This window comes from Xiphophorus hellerii, chromosome 1, assembly GCF_003331165.1.
Source record: "Xiphophorus hellerii strain 12219 chromosome 1, Xiphophorus_hellerii-4.1, whole genome shotgun sequence".
Classification (NCBI taxonomy): Eukaryota; Metazoa; Chordata; class Actinopteri; order Cyprinodontiformes; family Poeciliidae; genus Xiphophorus; species Xiphophorus hellerii.
This window is the reverse complement of record NC_045672.1, coordinates 9,546,602-9,567,962: the sequence shown is the minus strand read 5'-3', so window position 1 is coordinate 9,567,962 and position 21,361 is coordinate 9,546,602. Positions and strand designations below refer to the sequence as shown.

The 21,361-nt window shown below is 38.7% G+C and overlaps 1 protein-coding gene across 1 annotated transcript in view; it reads right to left on the bottom strand.

The window, feature by feature from the left end:
* The window catches only part of celsr3 (cadherin, EGF LAG seven-pass G-type receptor 3), a 120,900-nt gene that overhangs the window by 79,721 nt on the left and 19,818 nt on the right, over positions 1-21,361 (bottom strand). The window contains 2 exon segments of the mRNA XM_032565568.1: positions 12,797-13,085; positions 16,117-16,460. Coding sequence (XP_032421459.1) covers positions 12,797-13,085; positions 16,117-16,460 — 633 coding nt within the window.

Below are 21,361 nucleotides of genomic sequence, written 5' to 3'. Positions count from 1 at the left end.
CCACACACACACACACCCTGATATACACTGTTTGTTATGCACACAGAGTTGAGCTCAAGTTGACAGACAGAAAATAAATTGGCTAAAGGAAGACAGTCAAAAAGGCAAAAAAAATAAAACATATGTGCATGCAGATGTACAATATCAAAAAGAGAACAAACAAAAATCCGCATCCAGAGGAATCTATGCATTGTAATTATAGTTAGAAAACCAGCAGACACAGTTTCTCAGACTGAATCAAAGATGGGTTTATTTCTTGTCTCGTAAGGTGTGAACTCCATCGAGGCTCCCATTGATCAACAGCAGCACGACACACACAACACGGGAGTAGGGAAATGGTGTGCGGTTCCTCATGCAGACGGACACAAAGGTCAAGCGATTACAAAACAGTGGGAGTCCTATTGCAAGAAAGCACTTAGAAATTCATGCAAAAAAAAAAAAAGCATGCATAAGCTGCATGCACAGATGGTTTTTAATGAGCATACCATAATGGAAGCGAGCACGCCCACACAGCCACACAGGCGAGATGGCATTTAATAGATACATGCAGCCGAACAAAGAAGAGCATATAGAGTGAGACGCGTCATGCAGACAGCCCTACTGAAGGCAAATGGGGAAAATTACAGCAACATGTCAGGTGGGATCATTAAACTTTTTACTCCACTTCACTGCCACTAATAACTGCTTTTGCAGTCCCATGTTTTAACAAACATAAAGCAGTTTGACAGCTCTATTGACTATAATTGGATCGCTTAAAATGTTCAGCAGCACAAAGAAGAGAGAAGACTCGTGTGTGTGTGTGTGTGTGTGTGTGCTTAGATATAGATGAACGCTACATTATATCGGCTATGAGCAACTTAATATCATGTAAAAAAAAAAAAGATAAACATAATTTTCTTGTATTGCTATAACAAAAAATATGCTTCGTGTACTCTGTTTTAGCTTAAAACAAAAAAGAATTCATTTTACCACAAAAACAATATTACATATTGACAGTTTTAACAACGGGCTGAACTCCTTAAGTTTGCAGATCACAAGTACTTGTGTTTTTCACGGCTTGAATATTTTTTCCAAACGGCCAAATTGATCTACTTGAAAGCGAGGAAAGACGATAGTAGCTGTCTTTTTCAGCCAGCTGACCAGCGGTGTACAACAACAGTCTGAGGATGGGGGAGTGCTGTATCACTCTTTGTTCCATTGCAAACAGTCACTGTCTCTGAAGTCACATCAAATGACTTAAACCATCAAAACGGTCTGAGGCCGTTTCTATTAATTTATGCAGGTGTTTAGCACCAAAGAATACCAAGATTTTAAAAAGTTATGGTTTAATTTTTTATTTGTTGTAATACTAAAATAAGTGCTGGCGTGATTGGCGTTTTCTCCAGATTTGTGAACCAGTGAGTAATGCTCTTCTATAATAGAAATGCTTTTTGGAACCAAAATCAAAGCTTTTCTGTGCGTTTGGCTCCAAAATCCTCTATTGGAACCAAAACGCTTTTCTACATACATAAAAAATACATATATAAAAACATAAACAGTTACACCAAAGGTAAATGTGCACCAGCAATTACCCTGATTTAAATAACGGTTAATAACTTAAGAGTGTTAAGCAGCTGAGTGCAGGCTAGCTACCTTTGCAGATAGCCTAACTAACTAACCAGCTACATCAACGTGTTCAGCATGAGGATCACATTTCAGCCCATGCCTAGAGTTAACATTTTCATGTATCCCATCTATGTTTTCACTGGGACGCACCTACCAGCACATTCCAGCTTGTGTGATTCTCACACCTTGTCCAGAATTCAAGAAGCATATCAAAACATATTTTTCTGCTCCCAGTTTGAATTTATTACTTCATTAATGTAACGTTATGTTCTCGTGTTCCCTCCCTGCATCCTCATGTTTCTTCCTTGCTTACGTCCTTCTACAATTCCCTCCGTTCCCGCTCTCTCTTTCTCTCTCCAAGTCTCACCCTTTCTTTCTTCTTTTCCCTTTTCTTCCTCTGCGCCTGCCTTAATGCATTCACACCGCCCCTTCATTCACGCAGATGTTTTATTCATCAAAGCGGGTATTCTTCAACCCCCCCGCCCCCGGCATCTTGCTTCGCTCCGCCCCATGGACCTCCTCCTCCTCCTCTTCCTCCAGCCCAACACATGGTGCTTCCCCAGAGGCCAGCACGCTCCCACTTGCTTCCCCCCTACTCCTTCCTATTGCACTTGCTTTTCCTTACTTGTGCGTCTTTACGACGCTTAGACCACATGCAGTGTTTTAACTACTCATTTAAAACAAAGTTATGCAAAGATTCACATTTCTCAGAGTGGGACAAAATTCCCAACCGTTGCGCTGTAAGCAAGCAGAAATAACTTGCAAGAAAAACAAAGATATGCTGTACAAAACTGGAACAAATGTTTCGGCTAGAAGTAAAACACAGGCACTGTTTGTAGAGACTGTGACTTTGATGTATAAAATCAATAACCATAAACACAGTCTGCTGCGCCCTTTCGACGGGAATCTGAGCCCAGAGGCAAAAATAGAGATGATGTCATGAAACGACACTGGCCAGCCGACAGCCTGAGGACGGATAATTTCAGGGATGTGTCATCCAAAGGAAAGCTGCTGTCAAACAGCTTCGTAGTGTACTTCATTATTTATTAGTGTGTCGGTGATCTCACTACTACAGTGAGTATTTGTGCGGTGCCAATTTATTCCTTTCAAATCTCGGGCTTTGTTTGTAAAATCTGAAGGTCTTCTTGGGAACGCCTCTTCAGACTTGAAGAAACAAAAGCACAGAGGAAGAAGGATCTGGTCCAGGTTAAGTTAACATTATTGGTCAAAATCAATTTCAGTAAAAGTATCCGATACAACGCCTTGCAAAAATAACCATATGCCCTCAACTTTTCCACATTTTTGCCACATGCAGGCATTTCAAGGCACTTTATGTGATCGAAGAACACAGAGAGCAAAACTGTAAAGTGAAAGTAAGGGTCATGTGTCGTGCAAAAATTCATCAGCACTTTGAAGAACTTTGTTTTATTTCGACTACAGCAACAGGTATTTTCTGGTGTGTCTCAAACAAGCTTTACACATCCAGAAACTGAACAGAGACTGCTTGTAGGACAAAAAGTTTGATTTTGGTCTCGTCTGATCACCGAACCTTCTTGCACATGCTTGCTGACTCAGCTTATTGTGGAAACCTGCAAACAATGGCTTCTTTGATGCTAGTCTGTCAAAAAAGAAGAAAAAGAAAAGCTGGAAAAATGTTCGAAAAACAAGCAACTGGAATATTATTGTTTAAATATGACATTCATATTTTGTGATTCTTCTTCTTCTCTTCCTTCATTATCGTGTCTCTTCTGACACGCCTTTTCTGTGGCGTATCAGGTGTCGACAGCAAAAGCAACGAGAGTTCATACCTGGAACATGAATGTATGACATTTAAAGCCCACAAAATATTCTTTGCAGATCAACATGGTCCTCATATTGTGATTTGGGTTGGTAACTTTATTTAGAAGTATTGGTAAAAAAAAAATGCTAAAAGCTTACATAATTTTCCTCTTACTCTGCATTTGGCACTTTGAAGATTTACCACATAAAAGCCCAACGAAATACATCGGCAGTTTTTGGATGTACCGTGGCAGAAAATGTGAAACGTGAAAGATAGACTGTGGAGTACACATTTGTGTTTTTTTTTTTATGGTAATACAAGGAAATTATGTTGTTTTTTTTTTCTTTTTACATAACATTAATTTATACGGGTGTTTAGCACCAAAGTATACAAAAAGTCTGTCCTTCATCCTTTGGAAAACAGGAACACTGAAGATAACTACTTTCTAATTGATTGGTACAGAAATAGCAAGGTCATGTGAATATTCACTGACTCTATAAAGTTTTGATCTGATCTGAATTGTTCACTTTTAAAAGAAACCAGAAATGCCCCTCGACGAGCCTGAACCTGCACCTCACAGCTCTTAGAGTTATCTTCCTAAAAAAAAAAACCCTGCCTCCTTTTTCCTGTCCTCACCAAACTCTTTTATTCATTTATCCCACTTAGTTCTGCAAATTATGCCCACTGCAGTAAGATTCTTTTTTTCCCATTCAATATGCATATTATAAATAGTGCCTATTGTGTATTTAGACACCCCTGTTTCCTCCGGCTACTTGAAAAACGGATCATTTTAGGAACTGATGGCGCTCACTTAATTCTCTGTTGACCAGTCTCAACGCACAAGAGACCCAATCAGTCACTCGGTTTATGACCTTTATAATGAATGTCACTCGCTGAATCCATTCTATACCATTATCTCTTTTCGTCCCTGGCTCTCCTGTCTTTGAATGGTTTTTACCTACCCAACAACCCGCTGCCCTCATCTTCCTCTTCAGCCATCTTTTCAAACTGTTTGTTTCTACTTCTAACTCATCTCCCACTTTAAACGTTTTATTCAAGCTGCTTTTCTTCAATTTTCTTTCAAAATTACCTTTTTTTTCTTCAACATGTAATCTTAACTCCGATTCTTGAAGCATCCTCAGCGTTTTAGCTCAGCAGTGATTTCTTTCGCCATCACTTTCATTGCATTTTCTCCCAGCTGTCAGACTCGCTACACAGCTAAGTGAGTTTGTTTTACTTTCTCTCCACGAATGACTCTTAAACGTCAGACTGTTGTGCCCTGCAAATCTTTAATAAGGTATTTGTACGCTGAAAAACTGTCCAAATACTGTGTAATAAACAAGGATCAGCTAGTTATTCTAGTGTTTAAACCACACCGGAATTTAAATAACTAATTATTGTTTCTCAAATGTTTTTCTTTACAATTTTAGAATCTTTGCTCAAATTCACAGAATAAATTGACAAAAGAAAACGAATAAATTGAACATGAAAATACCTTTCTTAAAAAGAAACTAGAAAATTCTTGCCTCATCAAAATAATTGATGTAAAACATAGATTTTTTTTGCAGTCCGAAGAGAGTTTCAGCGTCCTGCATAATCAGCTCCATAACCTTTATAACTGGCTCTGTGTTCACGCTCATTCCTGCCTCTGGTTACTTTACATTCACATGTCCTACAAAAATAATTTCAGAAATAGATGAGGCAAAATATTAGACATGTTTCTAAAATTTGTACACCATATTTCCATATTTCTGTGTCAACATATACTTTATGATTTTTTTAAATAATTGTTGACTGGTTGCCTTAATGCCAATAAAGGTATTTTTTTATTATTCATAGCCAGTTTAGAATTGGCAAACGTGTAAATTAAAGCAGATGTTTTTTTCAAAATTTGCACTCCTTATACGTCATGTTAACGTTTGTGAGCTGCTTGGCTCACTTTCAGAAAGAAAACGTTTGACTGAAGCTTGTGCATCTAACTGTGACAGGGGCATGAATAATTTTTAGCTTAAATATACAAAAAAATATTAAAGCTTTTGTTATTCAAAGTAAAATACTAAAAAAAATGTTCTTGTGCTGCAAAGGGTTCAGGTGTGCACTCTGCTTTAGTGATGTGTTATTTTAAAGAAGCTATAAAAAATGTATTTTGTGTCCATCTTTGATTTAATTCCATTTCCTGTCGCTTGTCATTTCGTCCAGTCTGATTAAAGATCACAGACTAACCCTTTTGTCTTTTTCTTCATTTATAAATCCTTCTCTTCCCAACTGTCTCCTCTTCCCACGTTGCTTCCTGTCTTGACTTTTAAACCCGGCCCATTTTGGTGATAAAAAGTAGCATTTGCTTATATCGAGCATTTTTCTTCTCAAGCTTCATCCGGTTAATGTGCTCTCTGTGTGGGATCTGTCTCCTCTCCCTATCGGCAGGATTAGATTTCTCAGTCTAACATGCATATCTACTTTATCACACCCAAAACTAATCTGATCTCTGCCTACCGCATTTCTTCTCCAGCTTGCTCTGTGTTACTAACTCCTATGTTGTGCTTCTACCTCCCCTGGTGTAAAAATATAAATTACTTCTGCAGAACCAACAGATTTAATTTCTGTCTCTGTCCTCTCTTCTCGCCGTTCACCAGTTTATCCTCTCACAAACTAATTTAGTGCGGATCCTCGCTTCCGTCTCTCTGACTTCCGTCTCTCTGACTTGCGTCTCCCTTGCATCTCATGAATCTTTTCTTTGTATCGTTCAGCTCTGCGAGGCGTTGCCCCTGTGTTACAGCGAGTGTAATCACATACCTGCCCTTTCTGTCGGCTTTTATCTACACCTGTAAGGTTCGCTGTCTACTGGGAACTTCCTGAAACCACTGACTACTTTCAGAGCTAATAAATGGTGTGCTGCTGTTTATGTCAGAGATGCAGAATATGCATTTTTATTTCTAAGGAATAATTTCTATGTAGGTAAAAGCTACTTCTGTTATAAATAAAAGAAAAATTTTTTCTTGTTTTCTACATTTTCATAAGTTAACCTCATTTATCACAAGGTATGATGAGAGTTTGGCGCTATGAGCCAGTAGGATTCACTAAAACTACCACTCAAGGCAAAAATCAATAAATCAATTAAATATAGAAACTTGTCACATATTTACAGGATGTCCTAAAACGCCACCAGTAGGATTTTCCCATAATACAGAACAGTTTATGGAAAGACTGATGGATGGAAAGTAACAAGAGAAATTTTTTAAAGCGGAAATATCATTAGATTTTGGAGCCAGATAACTCGTCTAACACAAAAAGAGCTTTTGAAGGCACTGTCTCTAAAATAAAAAGGCACTATGTGCCATCTGGACCACCAGAGCACAACGCTGAAACTAAAAAGAAGCCCTTGTTGTTAACAAGAAGAAACACTTTCTAATGGAAATATAACTCAAATGGATGTTACTTATTGGCAACACAGAAAATGATGGAGTGAGCACTTTTACTTTCACTATCGATTCTCCGTGCAGGAAATGTGAGTAAAGAGGGAGGACTTCTCCTCATACAGCTCTTCTATTAAGAATACTTTTTTTGTGTGCCTCTGGTGAATATGAAGCAATTGTAAAGTTGGCTTGCAGGGAAGAAACAACCCAAAGCTGAAGGATAAGAACATAACACAGATCATGCCAAATTGAAAACAAAAAGCTCCACTGTGGGTGTTATTCGGGAAATGTACTGTTTTAGTGATGTTTGGGCTTTTTTCTGTAAAACATATTGGCTGATCTCAGCAGATAGTGCCATTATAAATTAAATTAAAACAGTTTTCTACAAATGGTCCTCCTACACATTTACCCGTTATAATTAGTGGTCGCCACCAATTGTTATCTGAAGATGGTGTTTGATTGCAGCTGCTTTTTGAATTTTACGTCAGTCCTTTAGCTTCCCTTGTGTAGGATTAGCTTGAAGTGGATTTTTTTGGGAGTTACAATGTTTGAGTGGTGTGGCATAGGCTGTAAAAAATAAAAAAAATATATAAAAAAACCCCCTGCTCTGACAGCCACATTATTACAGGGTTTACAGGTTACAATTTTACAAAACTGAGATTTTTCAGCTGCTTCTCTTCACTGCTGCTCTTACACGGTACTTACTAGAAGTTATAGGAGATGGGAAACATTTTGCAAGATTGGCTGAGCAGAACCTGAACAGGACGATGTGTCTGCCTGATAGCAGCCAGAACTTTAGTTTTATTCAGACATGGTTTATCACGAGAGGTTATTCTCCACTTTTGGCAGGTACTGTACATGCAGACTAGACTCCCAACACAGAGTGTTAATTTTTTAGTGAAACTAATATTTTTGTAATTCAAACCAAACTTATGCTCCAATACCAAACCCTAAACCTGTATCAACATCAACAATAGCCCTTATGTTTAATATCTTTATATTTGACAAGCACATTTTGATTGTACAGGAAGCGTATCTGGTGGTCATGAACGTACATTTGAGTAAGTGGAAGATTAGAAACCAACTTTTCAACCAGTTTTGCTCTTTGGCCAGCAGACATCCTCTGAGGTTTGGACTCACTAATATAAAACACCACAGCAGCTGTTTCATTCTCAGTTTAGATTAATTATTTAAGGAGGCAGATGTCAGGTCGCGAGAAATTTGCAGGCGCGTAAGAGCTGATTTATTTTTCTTTTCCAAAGACTCAGTCAGTGAGTGTATTTCTCATTTGTTTCCTTATAACACTAGACTTTTCTGTAAAATCAGTTGAGCTCATTTTGACCTAGTTTGGCATAACGTAGAACATGATTTTGTCAGGTTTTATCTTTATTTTGACATTTAAAACCAAAATAACATTTATTTCAAAAACATGTTTCCATGCATACACTGTCACTACGGTGATATTACATAAGATACTGATGCTCAAGTCCCGGCAATGTCTCCTACAGAACCGCTGCCAGAAAAAGCTGAGTTGCTTAGACGAGTTAAGTAGAATGAGTTTAGGGTGCCTGCATTGCCACTGTATTGGTAAATCACATAACACAGAATTAAGTCATTTTATCAGTGAGGACCCTAAAACTTAACCAAACAGATGGGAACATAAACAGAAAATGAAACAGATTTGCCACTACTGACAGGTTTGAAGACAATCATCATTCTCACCGTTTACCTTCCGAATACTTCCTTAAAGGCTCGGTTTAACCCACTTGCATTTCAAATGTGACTTGTTTCAGAATGTCAAAATCTATCAAAAATCCCTCATCCTGTATTGTTTCTACTAATCCCTGATGAACAGTTTAATGCTTTTGTCTCAAAAAAGCAAAGTCTTGCATTATGTGAAATCTCACATAGGAAATCTATATTTTATTACCCATTTGGGTTTTTGTTGCCTTCATAGAAATGGTGGTATCTTTATTTGAGCTTGGCACAAATAGCTGAAGAAGAAGAAAGAAGAAAATTAAAAATGCTTGAAAAAGGATGCATTATTCCCCAACAATATGCATGTATAAGTGACCACAGTGAAAAGACCTGAAAGTAGTTAAAGCTCTAATACAACACCGAGTTAAAGCTCTAACACAACACCAAGTTAAAGCTCTAATACAACACCGAGTTAAAGCTCTAATACAACACCGAGTTAAAGCTCTAATACAACACCGAGTTAAAGCTCTAATACAACACCGAGTTAAAGCTCTAATACAACACCGAGTTAAAGCTCTAATACAACACCGAGTTAAAGCTGTAATGCAACACCAAGACATCCATGGGCTTTTCACAGCGATTTACTGCAGTAGGAAAGTAGGAAACCTCTCTTTTAAAGAGTTAAATTCTGACTAAGTTAAGGCTGATTGTGTTTTGTTCGTCACCCTGATTAGTTTTTGTCTGACTTCTGTATCTTGTGCATTGTGTTTTTGAGTTATTTTTGTGTGAAAGTTGATTATCACTGTTATTCTATATTTCTATGCTGTCACTAGTCTAATCTCCTCAGTTCCTTAGACTTGTTCCCTGCTGTTTCCAGTCCCTTGGTTTCTGCATTTGGGTTCTCATCAAATTTAAAACGTCACCGCCATGACGGGCAGATGAGAAAAAAAATAATATTTCGATTTTCTTTGAAGTTAGGTTATGTGTAGGCACTACACTAATCTCTTTTCAGAGCTTGTGTGCTGCAAAGGGACATCAGCGCAGTTGTTCACGCATCAAACCTGACTCAGATCTGATGCAGACTTCTGTTTCTGATTGAAAAAATAAAGGTAAAGATATGACTCCCTCTGTGGAAAACCAAGGTTTCCAGTGTTGATGAAAACCCCGGGCAAGCTGAGCTCCTGCCTGTGAGAGCGATCCATAGAGTTTCAGGGAAAAACCGAATCAAAGCCACAAAGAAAGGCTAAGGGGGAAAGGGGTAACGGCGGGGCTGGACGGAAAACCAAATGAAATACAAAGCAAACAAGGTTAGTAGATGTCTGGAGATTTCTAGGAGTTGCAGAATCAATTCGTCCCTGACTATTCCTCGTCATCCCTCTTTTTTTTCCTTCTGTTCGCCCCGGGGCGGTGAGGAGACGCTACAACTCCCGACACCTACGCAGAAAGAGCTCAACAACAACAGACCGGGCTGATTTCCCTTGTTCTCGCTCACCTCTCTTCATCCATTTCCCCCGGAAGCTTTACCTCTTTATTATTCTCACTCAGTTCATCCGTCTCCCTCCATCCACAACTAAAGCCTTTGTCATACTCAACCCTCTCCTTTCAAGCTGACTCCATTATTTCTCAAATTTTTCTTGTTAAGTTATTGTAAAACATTTTCTTTGTGACACCCAGAATTTTCTTTTTATCTTTATCTATTTATTTTGAAATTATTTTTATCCCCTTTGTCTTCATTTATTAGACTTAAATCTTTTTTTTTTTTAAATAATTAACAAATCATAGTTTATGATTTGGGAAACGTCCAAAAGTTAAAAAGTTTTTTACTTGCAGTAGGAAGTGACATGTTGTGCCATGTCACTTCCATCTCCAATGAGCCACAGTGAAACAAAAATTGTGACCTTGGTCTTGTAGCGTTTCAATGCATTGAATAGACATAAAAGTTAAACATGAATTGTATTGCTAATTGCATTTATCTTGGTTTCTGAGCATTAACTAGAAGATCCCACTGGTTCTCCGACTAATTACACAACCATGACGTCAATCCCAGCTCCAAGCTCCAACTTCCATCAAATTACTTTCATTCACTAACATAAAATGTACTACTTTAAAACATTTCCACATCTCTTCGTGACACATCGTTTTTAAGTCGCTGCCCGTCTCATTTCTTATTTTAACTGAACTCACATCACCGGTCCAGATATGTCTGGAAATCTGGATCCTCTCTGGTAATGTTTTGGTGGGATCCGCCCACACAGCTGGGAATCCACAGACCAAACTTTTTACCGCATTTCTTACCCACCAAATAACTTTTCTCTCCTAAATCCGATTATCTAAAATGATCTCCACCGCTTTTCTATTTCTCCCTAATAAAGATTTTATTACTTCTTCTCCCTCATGTTCCCGTCAGCTCTACTTCTCAGATTTCTCTCCATTCTGTAAGCTTTCCTGGGCTCCTTCATCTCTCTTTCACTTTGTCACAACACTTCTCTTTCTGCTCTCCTCATTTCTTATCTCTCTGCTCATCTCTTCCCCTCCGTCTCAGTGGGAGGACTGGAAAACGTTCTGTCTCGCTCATGAAAGAGAAGTGCCGCTTCCTTCTTCCAGCTCTCTTTTGACGCGAAATAAAAGGAAATGTAAAATATCCCCCAGACTCGGATATAGTCGCACACAACCTAGTCTCCATACTCTTTTATATCAAGTCAATGGCTGAGGCAATATAAAGGGACAGAGAAGAGGGATGATGTCTGAAAAGAGTTTGGTCTATTGGGCAAGGTAAGAAAGATGCAACAGCTTTTGTGTCTGGGTTATAGCAGGCGAGAAGATGACGAATTAAAAAATAGCAACTGCCTCTCTGGGTGTGTTTGTGTGTGTGAATGCCTGTGTGTTACAGACGAAGTAACAGGTAGTTCGGGAGGAGGAAAGGCTCCCGTGAGGCGGGGTGAGTGTGAGTGTGTGTGTGTGTGTTTTCATGTTGTTCGTCTCAACATGACAAAAGAGAGACAACGGAGTCGATCAAAAAGGAAGTCAGTGTGGGACAAGAACAAAGACTCACTGACAGTCTGTGTTACTTTACCAGAGCGCACTTAAAGACTTAAAACAAAAACATACGGATGCACTCGCTGCTCTTTATTTTCAATGTGTCTTCAGCTTCTAAATTAATAATGTGGAAGCAAACATTGGTTTGTTCCTACCGCTAATGTCTATGAACAAATTCATCATGATATATTTCCTGTATTTGTAATAAAACATGTTTTTTTTTAATTACTAAATTAAGTAATTCAAATGCCTTCAAGTTTTCAAACATTTATGTCAGGGTTGGCATATTGAGAAAGAATACATTGAAAATGTATCTTGGGTTTTGGGTTGAAAAAAAAAACAGTTAATAGAATTAAAGAAAAAAATATATAAAATTAGTTGCAAAAGTTTGATTGTGAAATTTTTTTTTCATTCACACAGAGCTAAACACTGTGCTGAAACACCCACAAACAACCAAAATGATTTTTGAGCTAAATGCTCGTTGCAAAGAAGCAACAACATTTTTGTTGCCATTACAAAGATCCTGTTAATATTCCTGGAGTGCAAAACAGACCCTCAGAATGCTACTGCCACCCCCATGCTTCACAGTGGAGCTGAATCTTTGACTCTTTAATAGACAGATGCAAATTTGTTATGCTTTAACGTATTCATTACTTAAACTTTGGCTTCCTTCTTAGTCTCTGTTGTAGGCCACGCTCAATAAATAAATAATTAAAATGAATCACTAAAAGGCCAAAATTATATTACGGCATTCATACACATGATGGTCTGTAAAAAAAGTTCACTGGAACTAAACATGCTAAATATGGCAACACAGCTAAAATGCAATTAATTAGTTATTAATTATTCCCTTAACAAATCTGCCAATTTGTGTGTTAAAAAGTCTAATGGTTCTGGTTACAATGACCTTCAATGTTTATATGCATTGAGTCATGTTTTCCACTACCGCTGCAACCCAATGAAGGTCCAGTTTACAGCCAAGTTCACACATTCTTTACAGAGTCCGATGTTTCATTGTAGCAGTTGCACAGGAAAGAGCAATTAATATAAACCATGTATGTTGGAAGTGCATGGAAAATCGGAGGCTGTACGGCCAGAATATGCCAACCAGAGCAGTCAGAACCAACTACATGGACAGTTATAATGGTTCCGTTTCAGAAGAGAAATCTGAAATTGCTCACATTTGAGTTTTCTATTCCACAGATCAAACTGTGCCTGCATCTCTTTCTTTGCCTTCATCCAGGACTCTCTCCATCCCACTCACCGGTATAGTCTTCACGGCAGATGCAGGTGTAGCCTCCTTCTCTGCGGGCACACACTCCTCCGTTCAGGCAGGGGTTGGAGTAGCACAGGTTGATCTCCGTCTCGCAGTAATCGCCCGTGAAGCCCACCGGGCACCGGCACCGCAGGCCGGCAATGGGATGGATCGGGCGGAACAAGATGGAAGGCGACGAGATGAAGGGCGCAGAACTATTGAAGCGCAGAACTGAGATGCACTTCATGTAGTTCTGGCAGGGCTCTCGCAAACACACGTTGTCATCGAATGGGAGAACCTTGAACAATGGAAGAGGAGAGAGGAAAGAGAAAGGTACTTGTGGAGAACAATCCCAATCACAGACCATTGTACTTCATTGCTTAGTATTTAAGTTGTTTTTTTTTTTTTTCATAACAGCTAAATATAACGTAGTTACTTCACAGAGCCATTTAATAGCACAATGTGGTGCTATTAAATGGCTCCACATTGTACCACTCTTAAAAGAATTATGTTACTTCTTTGCACTTAACCAAGAATTACTTTTTGGCTTAGTTTTTTAATATAATTTGAGTCATTTTGATTCCCTTTATCTTTGTTCTGCTGGTTTTCACCTCTCCTTCATTTCTAATCACCCACCTCTGCTCTATCTGCTCCCTGGTTTTCATGCCAACTTGTCTCTTTTAGCTACGTCGCTGTAGATATTCACCTCCACCGGGATTAGGCCTCTGCACAGTTCATGTTGTCTCTTTCAACTTTTCAGTTGTTATCTTAACTTTACAATTAAACCAGAATCAGCCCGCCTCCATCTAGCTCAGACTTCAGCCAGCTTTGCATAAACGGGGAGCTGAGTTTAGATGGAAACTTTAATGGCTCTTTTAATGGATATTCCTATGAGTCATAAAAAGCAGTGATGGAAAAATTTAAACTCCTCCCTTGTGAAGATGAATCAATAAAATAAAGCATGTTCCATTACAAACCAAAACCTTCAGCCAGAACCCCAATCACCACTCAGTACTTTCTGTAAGCAACAATGTACATGATGTATCAATGGAAAGGTAAATGGACTCTCGGACGGACGGACGGACGGACGGATCTCAGAGTCTGGCTCATCAACTTTCCATGTATTTCTAATGTTTTCTAAAAGTTTATCAATTAAAACCATTTTATCCTGCCAAAATAAATCTTCCAATTAATTTGATTAGTCTAAATCTGCCACAGCTACTTAGTACATAATCCAGACTCTGGATCCTCAGCTGGAACTGTACCTGCTGCTGTGTTATAACTGGTGAGGATGAGTGTTTGCAATTCTTCATCATCACTGTGTTTGTATGAAATAACGCGCCACATGTCATTGAGAAATTTTCACTGCCACTTGTTTTTTTAATCCTGATGTTGGCCATTTATGTTGAATGTTTCTGTTCTTTCTGTCCTTGAAAAACCTCTGTTTATTCCCTCAAAATGTCTCTATCCTGAGATACTTTTGATAGTGTCCTCTGCCTGTCCTGTTTTCTGCAAATCTGTGATCCCTTCCTGTCTTTCATGTGCATTCGCACATGAAAGACAGTAACTAAGGACAGATTTGCTCTTCCTGGAGAGCCATTACTCGTTGATAGTTAGGTTTGAATCTGAAGTCTCCACTTACGCACATTAAATTGCCATATTGCTTTGTTTTTGATGTACACTTTTAAATTGTAAAAATGATTTATTCTTTTTAAATTATTTCCTAAAATCAAAAGTATTAGATTAAGATGGATGGCATCAGTACTTTTCCATAAAATTGCTTTCACTACATATTAGAAATATTATGCCAGGACGTCAACAGTATGAGGAAACCTTTAAGTAGTTTGTCACCAAACTGTGTAAGATCAGTTAGTTTCCAAACTCTGCCCATTTTTCCCCTATCAGATCTGTTAAATGAAATAAAAACTCAACTTGAATTCTTAAAATCAAAGTTCTTCAGTGTTGCCTTCATACCCATGAAATGGCAGCCATAGACAATTCACAATGCATCTCTGGGCATTCATTTTAGAAATGCTCTACCCTGCAGATTTCACACGTTCACATGTTCAGATATGTGTGTTTTTTTGTGTGTTTGTTTCTGGTTCTGTGTGCACAGAATTGCTCAGGGCTGTGTACACATGTAGACAACAGATGCCCAGTGTTGTGTGCAGGTATGTGGATTTCATGCATGGTAACATATGGTGGTGATATTTGTGTAGTCTTGCGTGAAGCCATATGGCTGCTGTGTGATTAGCATCTGGCTCGTGTTACTGTCAGTTCCTGAGATCACTTTTGGTAAGTCAAGAGAAATCTGAACTATTTGAGTTAGGTGATTTAACAAACATGCATTCATCTCGATAAATGATCATCTCCATTAAAGTGTGTCAGCACATGAAAGCATTAAGTGCTCTATGACTTCCTGGTAAAGAGCTGTGCTAACTTTAGACTGGATGAACAAGAAACTTGGATGATGTGTCTCTCCATTCTACCTCCAGATTCTTGACCCTTAACTTCCAAATGAAATGTTCACTTCACCTTCTCCTGAAAACAGTACTTCTGTCTCCCTTAACCAGGTAAGATGATCCCTCTAAGTGAGCTTTTTCAGTAATGAACGTTTGTGGCGTTCCCTCCTTGTGGATAATGGCAATGGCTGTCTGCTGGGCAGCTGTTAGATCAACAGTTTCCTTGCATTTCTGTATTGAAAATATATTTTTTATTGGTGTAATGTAAAATTCTGATTTTTTGTAAGCCATAATCAATATAATGAACAGAAATAAACACATAAATGTGCAATTCTACATGTAAGGGGTTCACATTTTGAACTTAATTACTGAAATCCCTTAACTTTTTGGTTCTTTTTTTTATTGAGGTGAAGCTGGGTATTTTATCCATATTTGTATTGTTTTGATTGGTAAAGTTTCTGCTTATCAGGTTCTATGTATTTTGAAAGTCAGACATTTCACTAATACCTAAAGAAAGAATGTCAACCTTTACAAAAGGGCATAATTGTCTCCTTTAAATGTATATTTGGGAATCTAAAAATAGCTACGAAATTGGTAAAGAATATATGGTTAGTAATAAACTTTTATCAACCTTTTCCCTTTTGAAATAAGCTTTATTTTGTTGTAAACATTTTTCTTAAAATCATGATCAAGTAAGACACTAAGCATTGTTCAAAATAAAAATATAAATCTGTTGTTCAGTAAACTTTACAAATGGCTGCACAATGGCATTTCGAGTTGAATAAGGACACAGGACTAAGTGAAGCAGCTACTTGCCTGATTGGCTGTGCACGAGCATCTCTGTGTTGTGTCTTAATGTAAACAAACCTCCATCTGCGTCAGCGACGTCAGCCTGGGCCTGTTCAAATACAGCTGCTCCTCCAGCGTCTCGGAGGGGAAGAAATGGCCGCCCGGCAACGCGGCAGAGAAGCTGACGTTCAGGATGCGTCCCGGTGTCGCGTCCGAGTCCGGCTGGATGTTGAAGATGAAAACGTCCTCGACGGGCACAGAGAGAACCGCGGACACACCCTCCAGGAAGTTGCCCAGCAGCGGGGAGAGGAAGTGCTCCTGGGACATGTTCTGGAGCCGGACGGTGACGCTGCTTCCCAGCATGTCCTCTGTGATGATGAGGACACGCAGGACACACTGGGCTGAGATGCTGTGGACGCCATCTGAAAAGTTAGGAAAGAGTCGAGAGGGGAAGATTGTTGGTGTAAATCCAAACCTGTTTTTTTTTTTGTTTTGTTTTTTTTCAGTGCGCCTGTCGGTTAGTGGCATATTTTAAAACATGCAGCTTAGACCAAAATGCTGTTTAATAAAGATAATAAAACATATATCACTTAAATATAACAAGTAGATACAAGCATCGCTAAGAAACATAAAATAAGATTAAAAATATGTACACAGAGATACACATACTGGAATTAAATAACAATGAACAAAAGTCGTTTTTTTTCTTCTTTTGTCATAATTCCAGTCTTTCTAACGTATGGACAGTTCTTATTTTAATCAACTTGTTCCTCAGATTGGTGGAACAATTGCCTCTGTTTTTGTTTAGTTTTGCAAAAAATCCCAAACACATTAAGCAGTTAAAGTTGTAATTGTCATGAAGTGGTGTGGTGAAGTGGTGAGGCAGAGGCAGCGGACCCAGGAATGATGAATTATGATGTTTTTTAATGAAAATAACTAAGTCCAAACAACGAGCAGGAGTAACACAAACTGAACACGAGGAGACTAAACATTGACGAGGACCCGACGAGGAACAAGGAACACAGGTGGATTTAAATACACGGGAGGGTAATCACAGAAACGAGACACACCTGGGAACAATCAAGGGGAGGACAGGACAACGAAGAGACTAAGGACACAGAAAACTCTAAATAAACACAGAAAAAACACAGATCCTGACAGTAATAAATTGTGGTTTTGAATGTAGTTGAGTAAATAGATTTGAGCAACATCTAAAGTGATGAATATCACATGAAATAATAGCTGCAGCTAAATTACATTTACTAATGTGGTCTAAAAACCCTCCTGTGTGTTTTGTGTGACCTAATCCAGGACAGAAATGAGAAAGGAAAAAAGAGACAGAGAAATAAAAGAGCAACAGAGATGGAGATGAAATATGCAGTGAAGGTAATACAATGAAACAATTGCTCACTGCGTACTTCACTTGTATATGACCATAAATTACAGATACATGCATTCATGGCAAGAGATGCTGCCAGCAAATTAAATATTCTGGTAATGGCTGCTGTATTAAAGAACTACATCAGCCACAAAACCCTCCTCAAGCCTATTTTAATTAAACTGTCAAGATAAATCAAATGTGATTTACTTTTTGCATCTGTTTTTACCAGAGCAAGTTTATACTTAATCTTCTTGAATCCGTTTATTCGAGTAAGAAAAACTTTGAGACAAGTTGCATTTATGGGTCATATATTATTTTTAAAAATCAAAAACAGTGACTGCTTTTGGAGAAGTAAATGGGCAGCTCTCCATATTTTGAAAGCAGATTTTGGTCAAGAATAGTACATTAGGAGAAAAATATCCTTCTGAACTATCCCATCTGTCATGTGATGAAACATTTCTGCCCTGTTAGTTTTACTTCCAGGGTTACAATAAAATCATCCATGAAGCACACAGAGTAGGAAACTTCCAACCTTTGGCCTCATGCAATGTCTCAACATGTTTCTGATTATTAATGATAGCTTGAGACATCACTGCTAGTGCAGTTATCATTCGTGTGAATAGGAATCCATTGAGCATTTAAGAAAATGGACAATTCCAGAACCATCGATGTAAACATGAAATTCATTAATTTCATATCAGAGCATAAATATACTGTATTAAATATTGTTGCACTCCACGGAAGTTTTAATAAGTCACAAAGATGCACAAAACAATTATTTCTCCTTACTTCCAACACCAGTCGTGCTCCTTTAGTTAAAAACAGTTCATTATTGACCAACAGCTATTTCATCCACAACCTGTGTTTCATCGTCAATACAGGATACACAATAGACTGCTGCTCTGTGTGTCCATATAGCAATCCATTGTGACAAAGGGGCTGCACCAACTGGAGGAGGCAATTTCTAACAGTGCGGTAGTGACTTGGTGTTAAAGTCAAACAAATAAAAAACAGTAAATCTTGACTGAATGAGTAAGGCAGCAATATATAAAAAAGGCCCTGAAGCAGGAAAACATAATACTGTGATGAAGGAAAGAGAGGAGCATGGCAGAAATTGATGGAGGGTGAGGGGCAGAGGGAAAGAGGGACACAGAGGATCAGGAGGACAGAGAGGCAGCAGAGGATGAAGGACGGCAAAGGAGGTTTATTAAAAACCCAGGAAGAGGAAAAGCACGCAATGGTGAAGGAGCGGAAAAAAAAGATTGGTTTTAAAAAGTAATAGAAGACACACCTGTCAAAATATGAAGAATAAAGAACCAAATACTTGTTTGGATTTTTTTTGTCAATTACTGTGGACTGAAACTGTGCAAACAAAGGCAGGAAAGGAGAGATAAAAAATAAGCAAGATTGTCAAAACGAAGACGGACATACAAATAAAACCAGTGGTCAGAATCACTGAAACAGGAGGAAGAAATGGAGGGAGGATGGGAGAAATAACAGGAGTACAAAAGTGGGGGGTTGGGTTCGGTGGCAGCTGGTTTGATTACTGGATTACAAGGAGCCTCACTCCCTACTGACCCCCAACACACACACACACACACACCCACGCACGCCAGCACCCACGTTCAAAACCAAATGGCCTTCATAATACATTTACAGCAAGAGGAAGAACTGCTCTACAATATAGAGATACGCACATAATGGACATGTTTATTCTGCTCATGTTAAATGGTCCAAATTATTTATTACTAGGCTGAATCCAAAAGCAAACAAAATCCAGTAATTGATTCTGATCCTTCTCTGTCATTAAAATGATCTTGGGATCCGTGACAAAAGCCGGGGTAATCTGCTGGAGCAGCACACGATCACGTCATTAAATACACTGCTAAATGCACAGTTCAGCCTGGAAATGGTTACTAAACTCTGGTTTTACATCATATAATTGAGTTCCTATGAGAGGTGCATCACTCTTATTCAGGTAATGCCATTTTAAAAGTGGAGCTAACAAGCTATGACGGCTCATCTGTAAAGCAGCTGAATGCAGGCTGGTTACTAAGCAGATCTCTTGATTAAATGATGAAAGCTGATATCATGTTGTTAGACTCCCAATGTTATGCTGATAAAAAGCAGAGGAGCAATACTGTATAATATTCTTTGTAGCAAGCACTCAAAAAAATGACCAGATTTAGTTTATTCTATATTTTTGCTTAAGTTTATGACTCAAAATAAAATTTTTGTTTTCGATTTCAACAAAAATGTGATATTTTCAGGGAAGCTTTTCCCAAAAAAACAAAAACAAAAAATTATTCTTCACACAGACACTCTGGGGGCTCGATGTGGTGTTTTTTTTTGCAAGCTGTTTTATGCACAGGAAGCATGATAGCCTCCTGCAGTCCCTGTGCTTGTTTTCAGACAAACATAAAAAGCAATCCCACCGCCAGACAAAGGGGAAATGTTCATCTGAGTCACAGCCTCACAGGAAGCCTCTTTCAGAGGCTCGCAGCAGAAACGTGGTGCGTTCAAGCAGCAAATTCTGACAAATCAACAAATCACACAAATGGATCAAAACGTAAAACGCCCTTTAAAGGAATCAGCATCAGGTCTCCTGGTGGGATCCAGGGCAGTATTGTGATGCAGTTGGTATCACTGTTCCCAAGCAGCAATGCAGTCCAATCCCAAAGTGGTTTCTTTCTCCAAAGAGCTTGGGTATTCTCCTATTTTCTCATGTTAGGTTGATCTCTTGAAATTGCTCTTATGTGTGCGTGTGTGTGTGCACAGTTGGTTGCTCTGTGTTGTTGATGGACTGTTGATTTGTCCAGGGTGTACCCTGCCCTCCGGCCCAATGACCGCTGGAGATAGGGACCAGCTCCCCGCCCTCACCGCTGCAAGGATAACCGGGTTCGGACGACGGATGACTGGATGGTGGCTTCTAAGTTCAGGGAGATTTTATCAAACTTCAGAGCATTTTATGCCCTCAAGCTACAACTCTAGCCTCTGACTGTAAACCAGATATACTGTACATCTGTTTCACGCAAAAACTCAGTGGAGTCTCATCTCTGGATTTTATTTGATTTTGTTTACTGGACTGATTTTAGTTGTGCTGACCCTTTTTCAGCCAGTCAAAACCATCACCGTGTGAAAGTCTGTTCTTTGCTTTACTTCCACGTCTCGCCTAGTCATGATTACTAATTAATTAGTGATTACCAGAGCCATCTGGTAACTATAACATCAGATGTTATAGTTAGGTGCTCTCCACTCTACCACAGATATTGAGTAAAACACTTTTCTTCAACATTTCCAGCTGCTGTAAACATGCAAACTGAGTTTTCCCCGTGAGGAAAACAGATTTTGTTTTTTGTTGTCCTGATGAAAGGACCTCAGGAGAGAATTCAAAACTTTGACCTGGTTGCCTATTTTGCACGTGTATTACCTTTTTAATGTTTCTCCGTCCCACACGACATCCGTCTCACTTTGTCCTGACTCTATTTTTAATAAATGCTAAATGCGTGTGAGCTGCAAGAAGTTAAAAACAGGCCAAACAGGCTGAGGGAGCATATTTAGCTTAGGAATGCCTGACCCTGCTAAGGTTATTGTGGGGTTTTTTTCGGTTTTGGTGTTGTTAGTGTAGAGGTGATCGCCACCTGCTGGCACGGCATACGTACCACATTTGACTGCAATCCTGAAGACGGCTTATAGACAGATTTTATTCACTGAGGACAAAAAATATCAGCTCAAAAAAAGACAGGAACTTTTTCCTTCTATCTTTCTATTCCATTCTTTAGTTACCTGTGATCAAATCTCGTCAAATAAAATCTGTTTGAAAACTCATGTTGTGTGATTACATTTTGTTTGAGCTTTTAGACATTTGTTCAGTACAATTCCCGTCTTTCTGCCTGCTTTTAAGTCTTTTTCACAGCTTTCTTTTTAGTTGCAGTAAAGCTA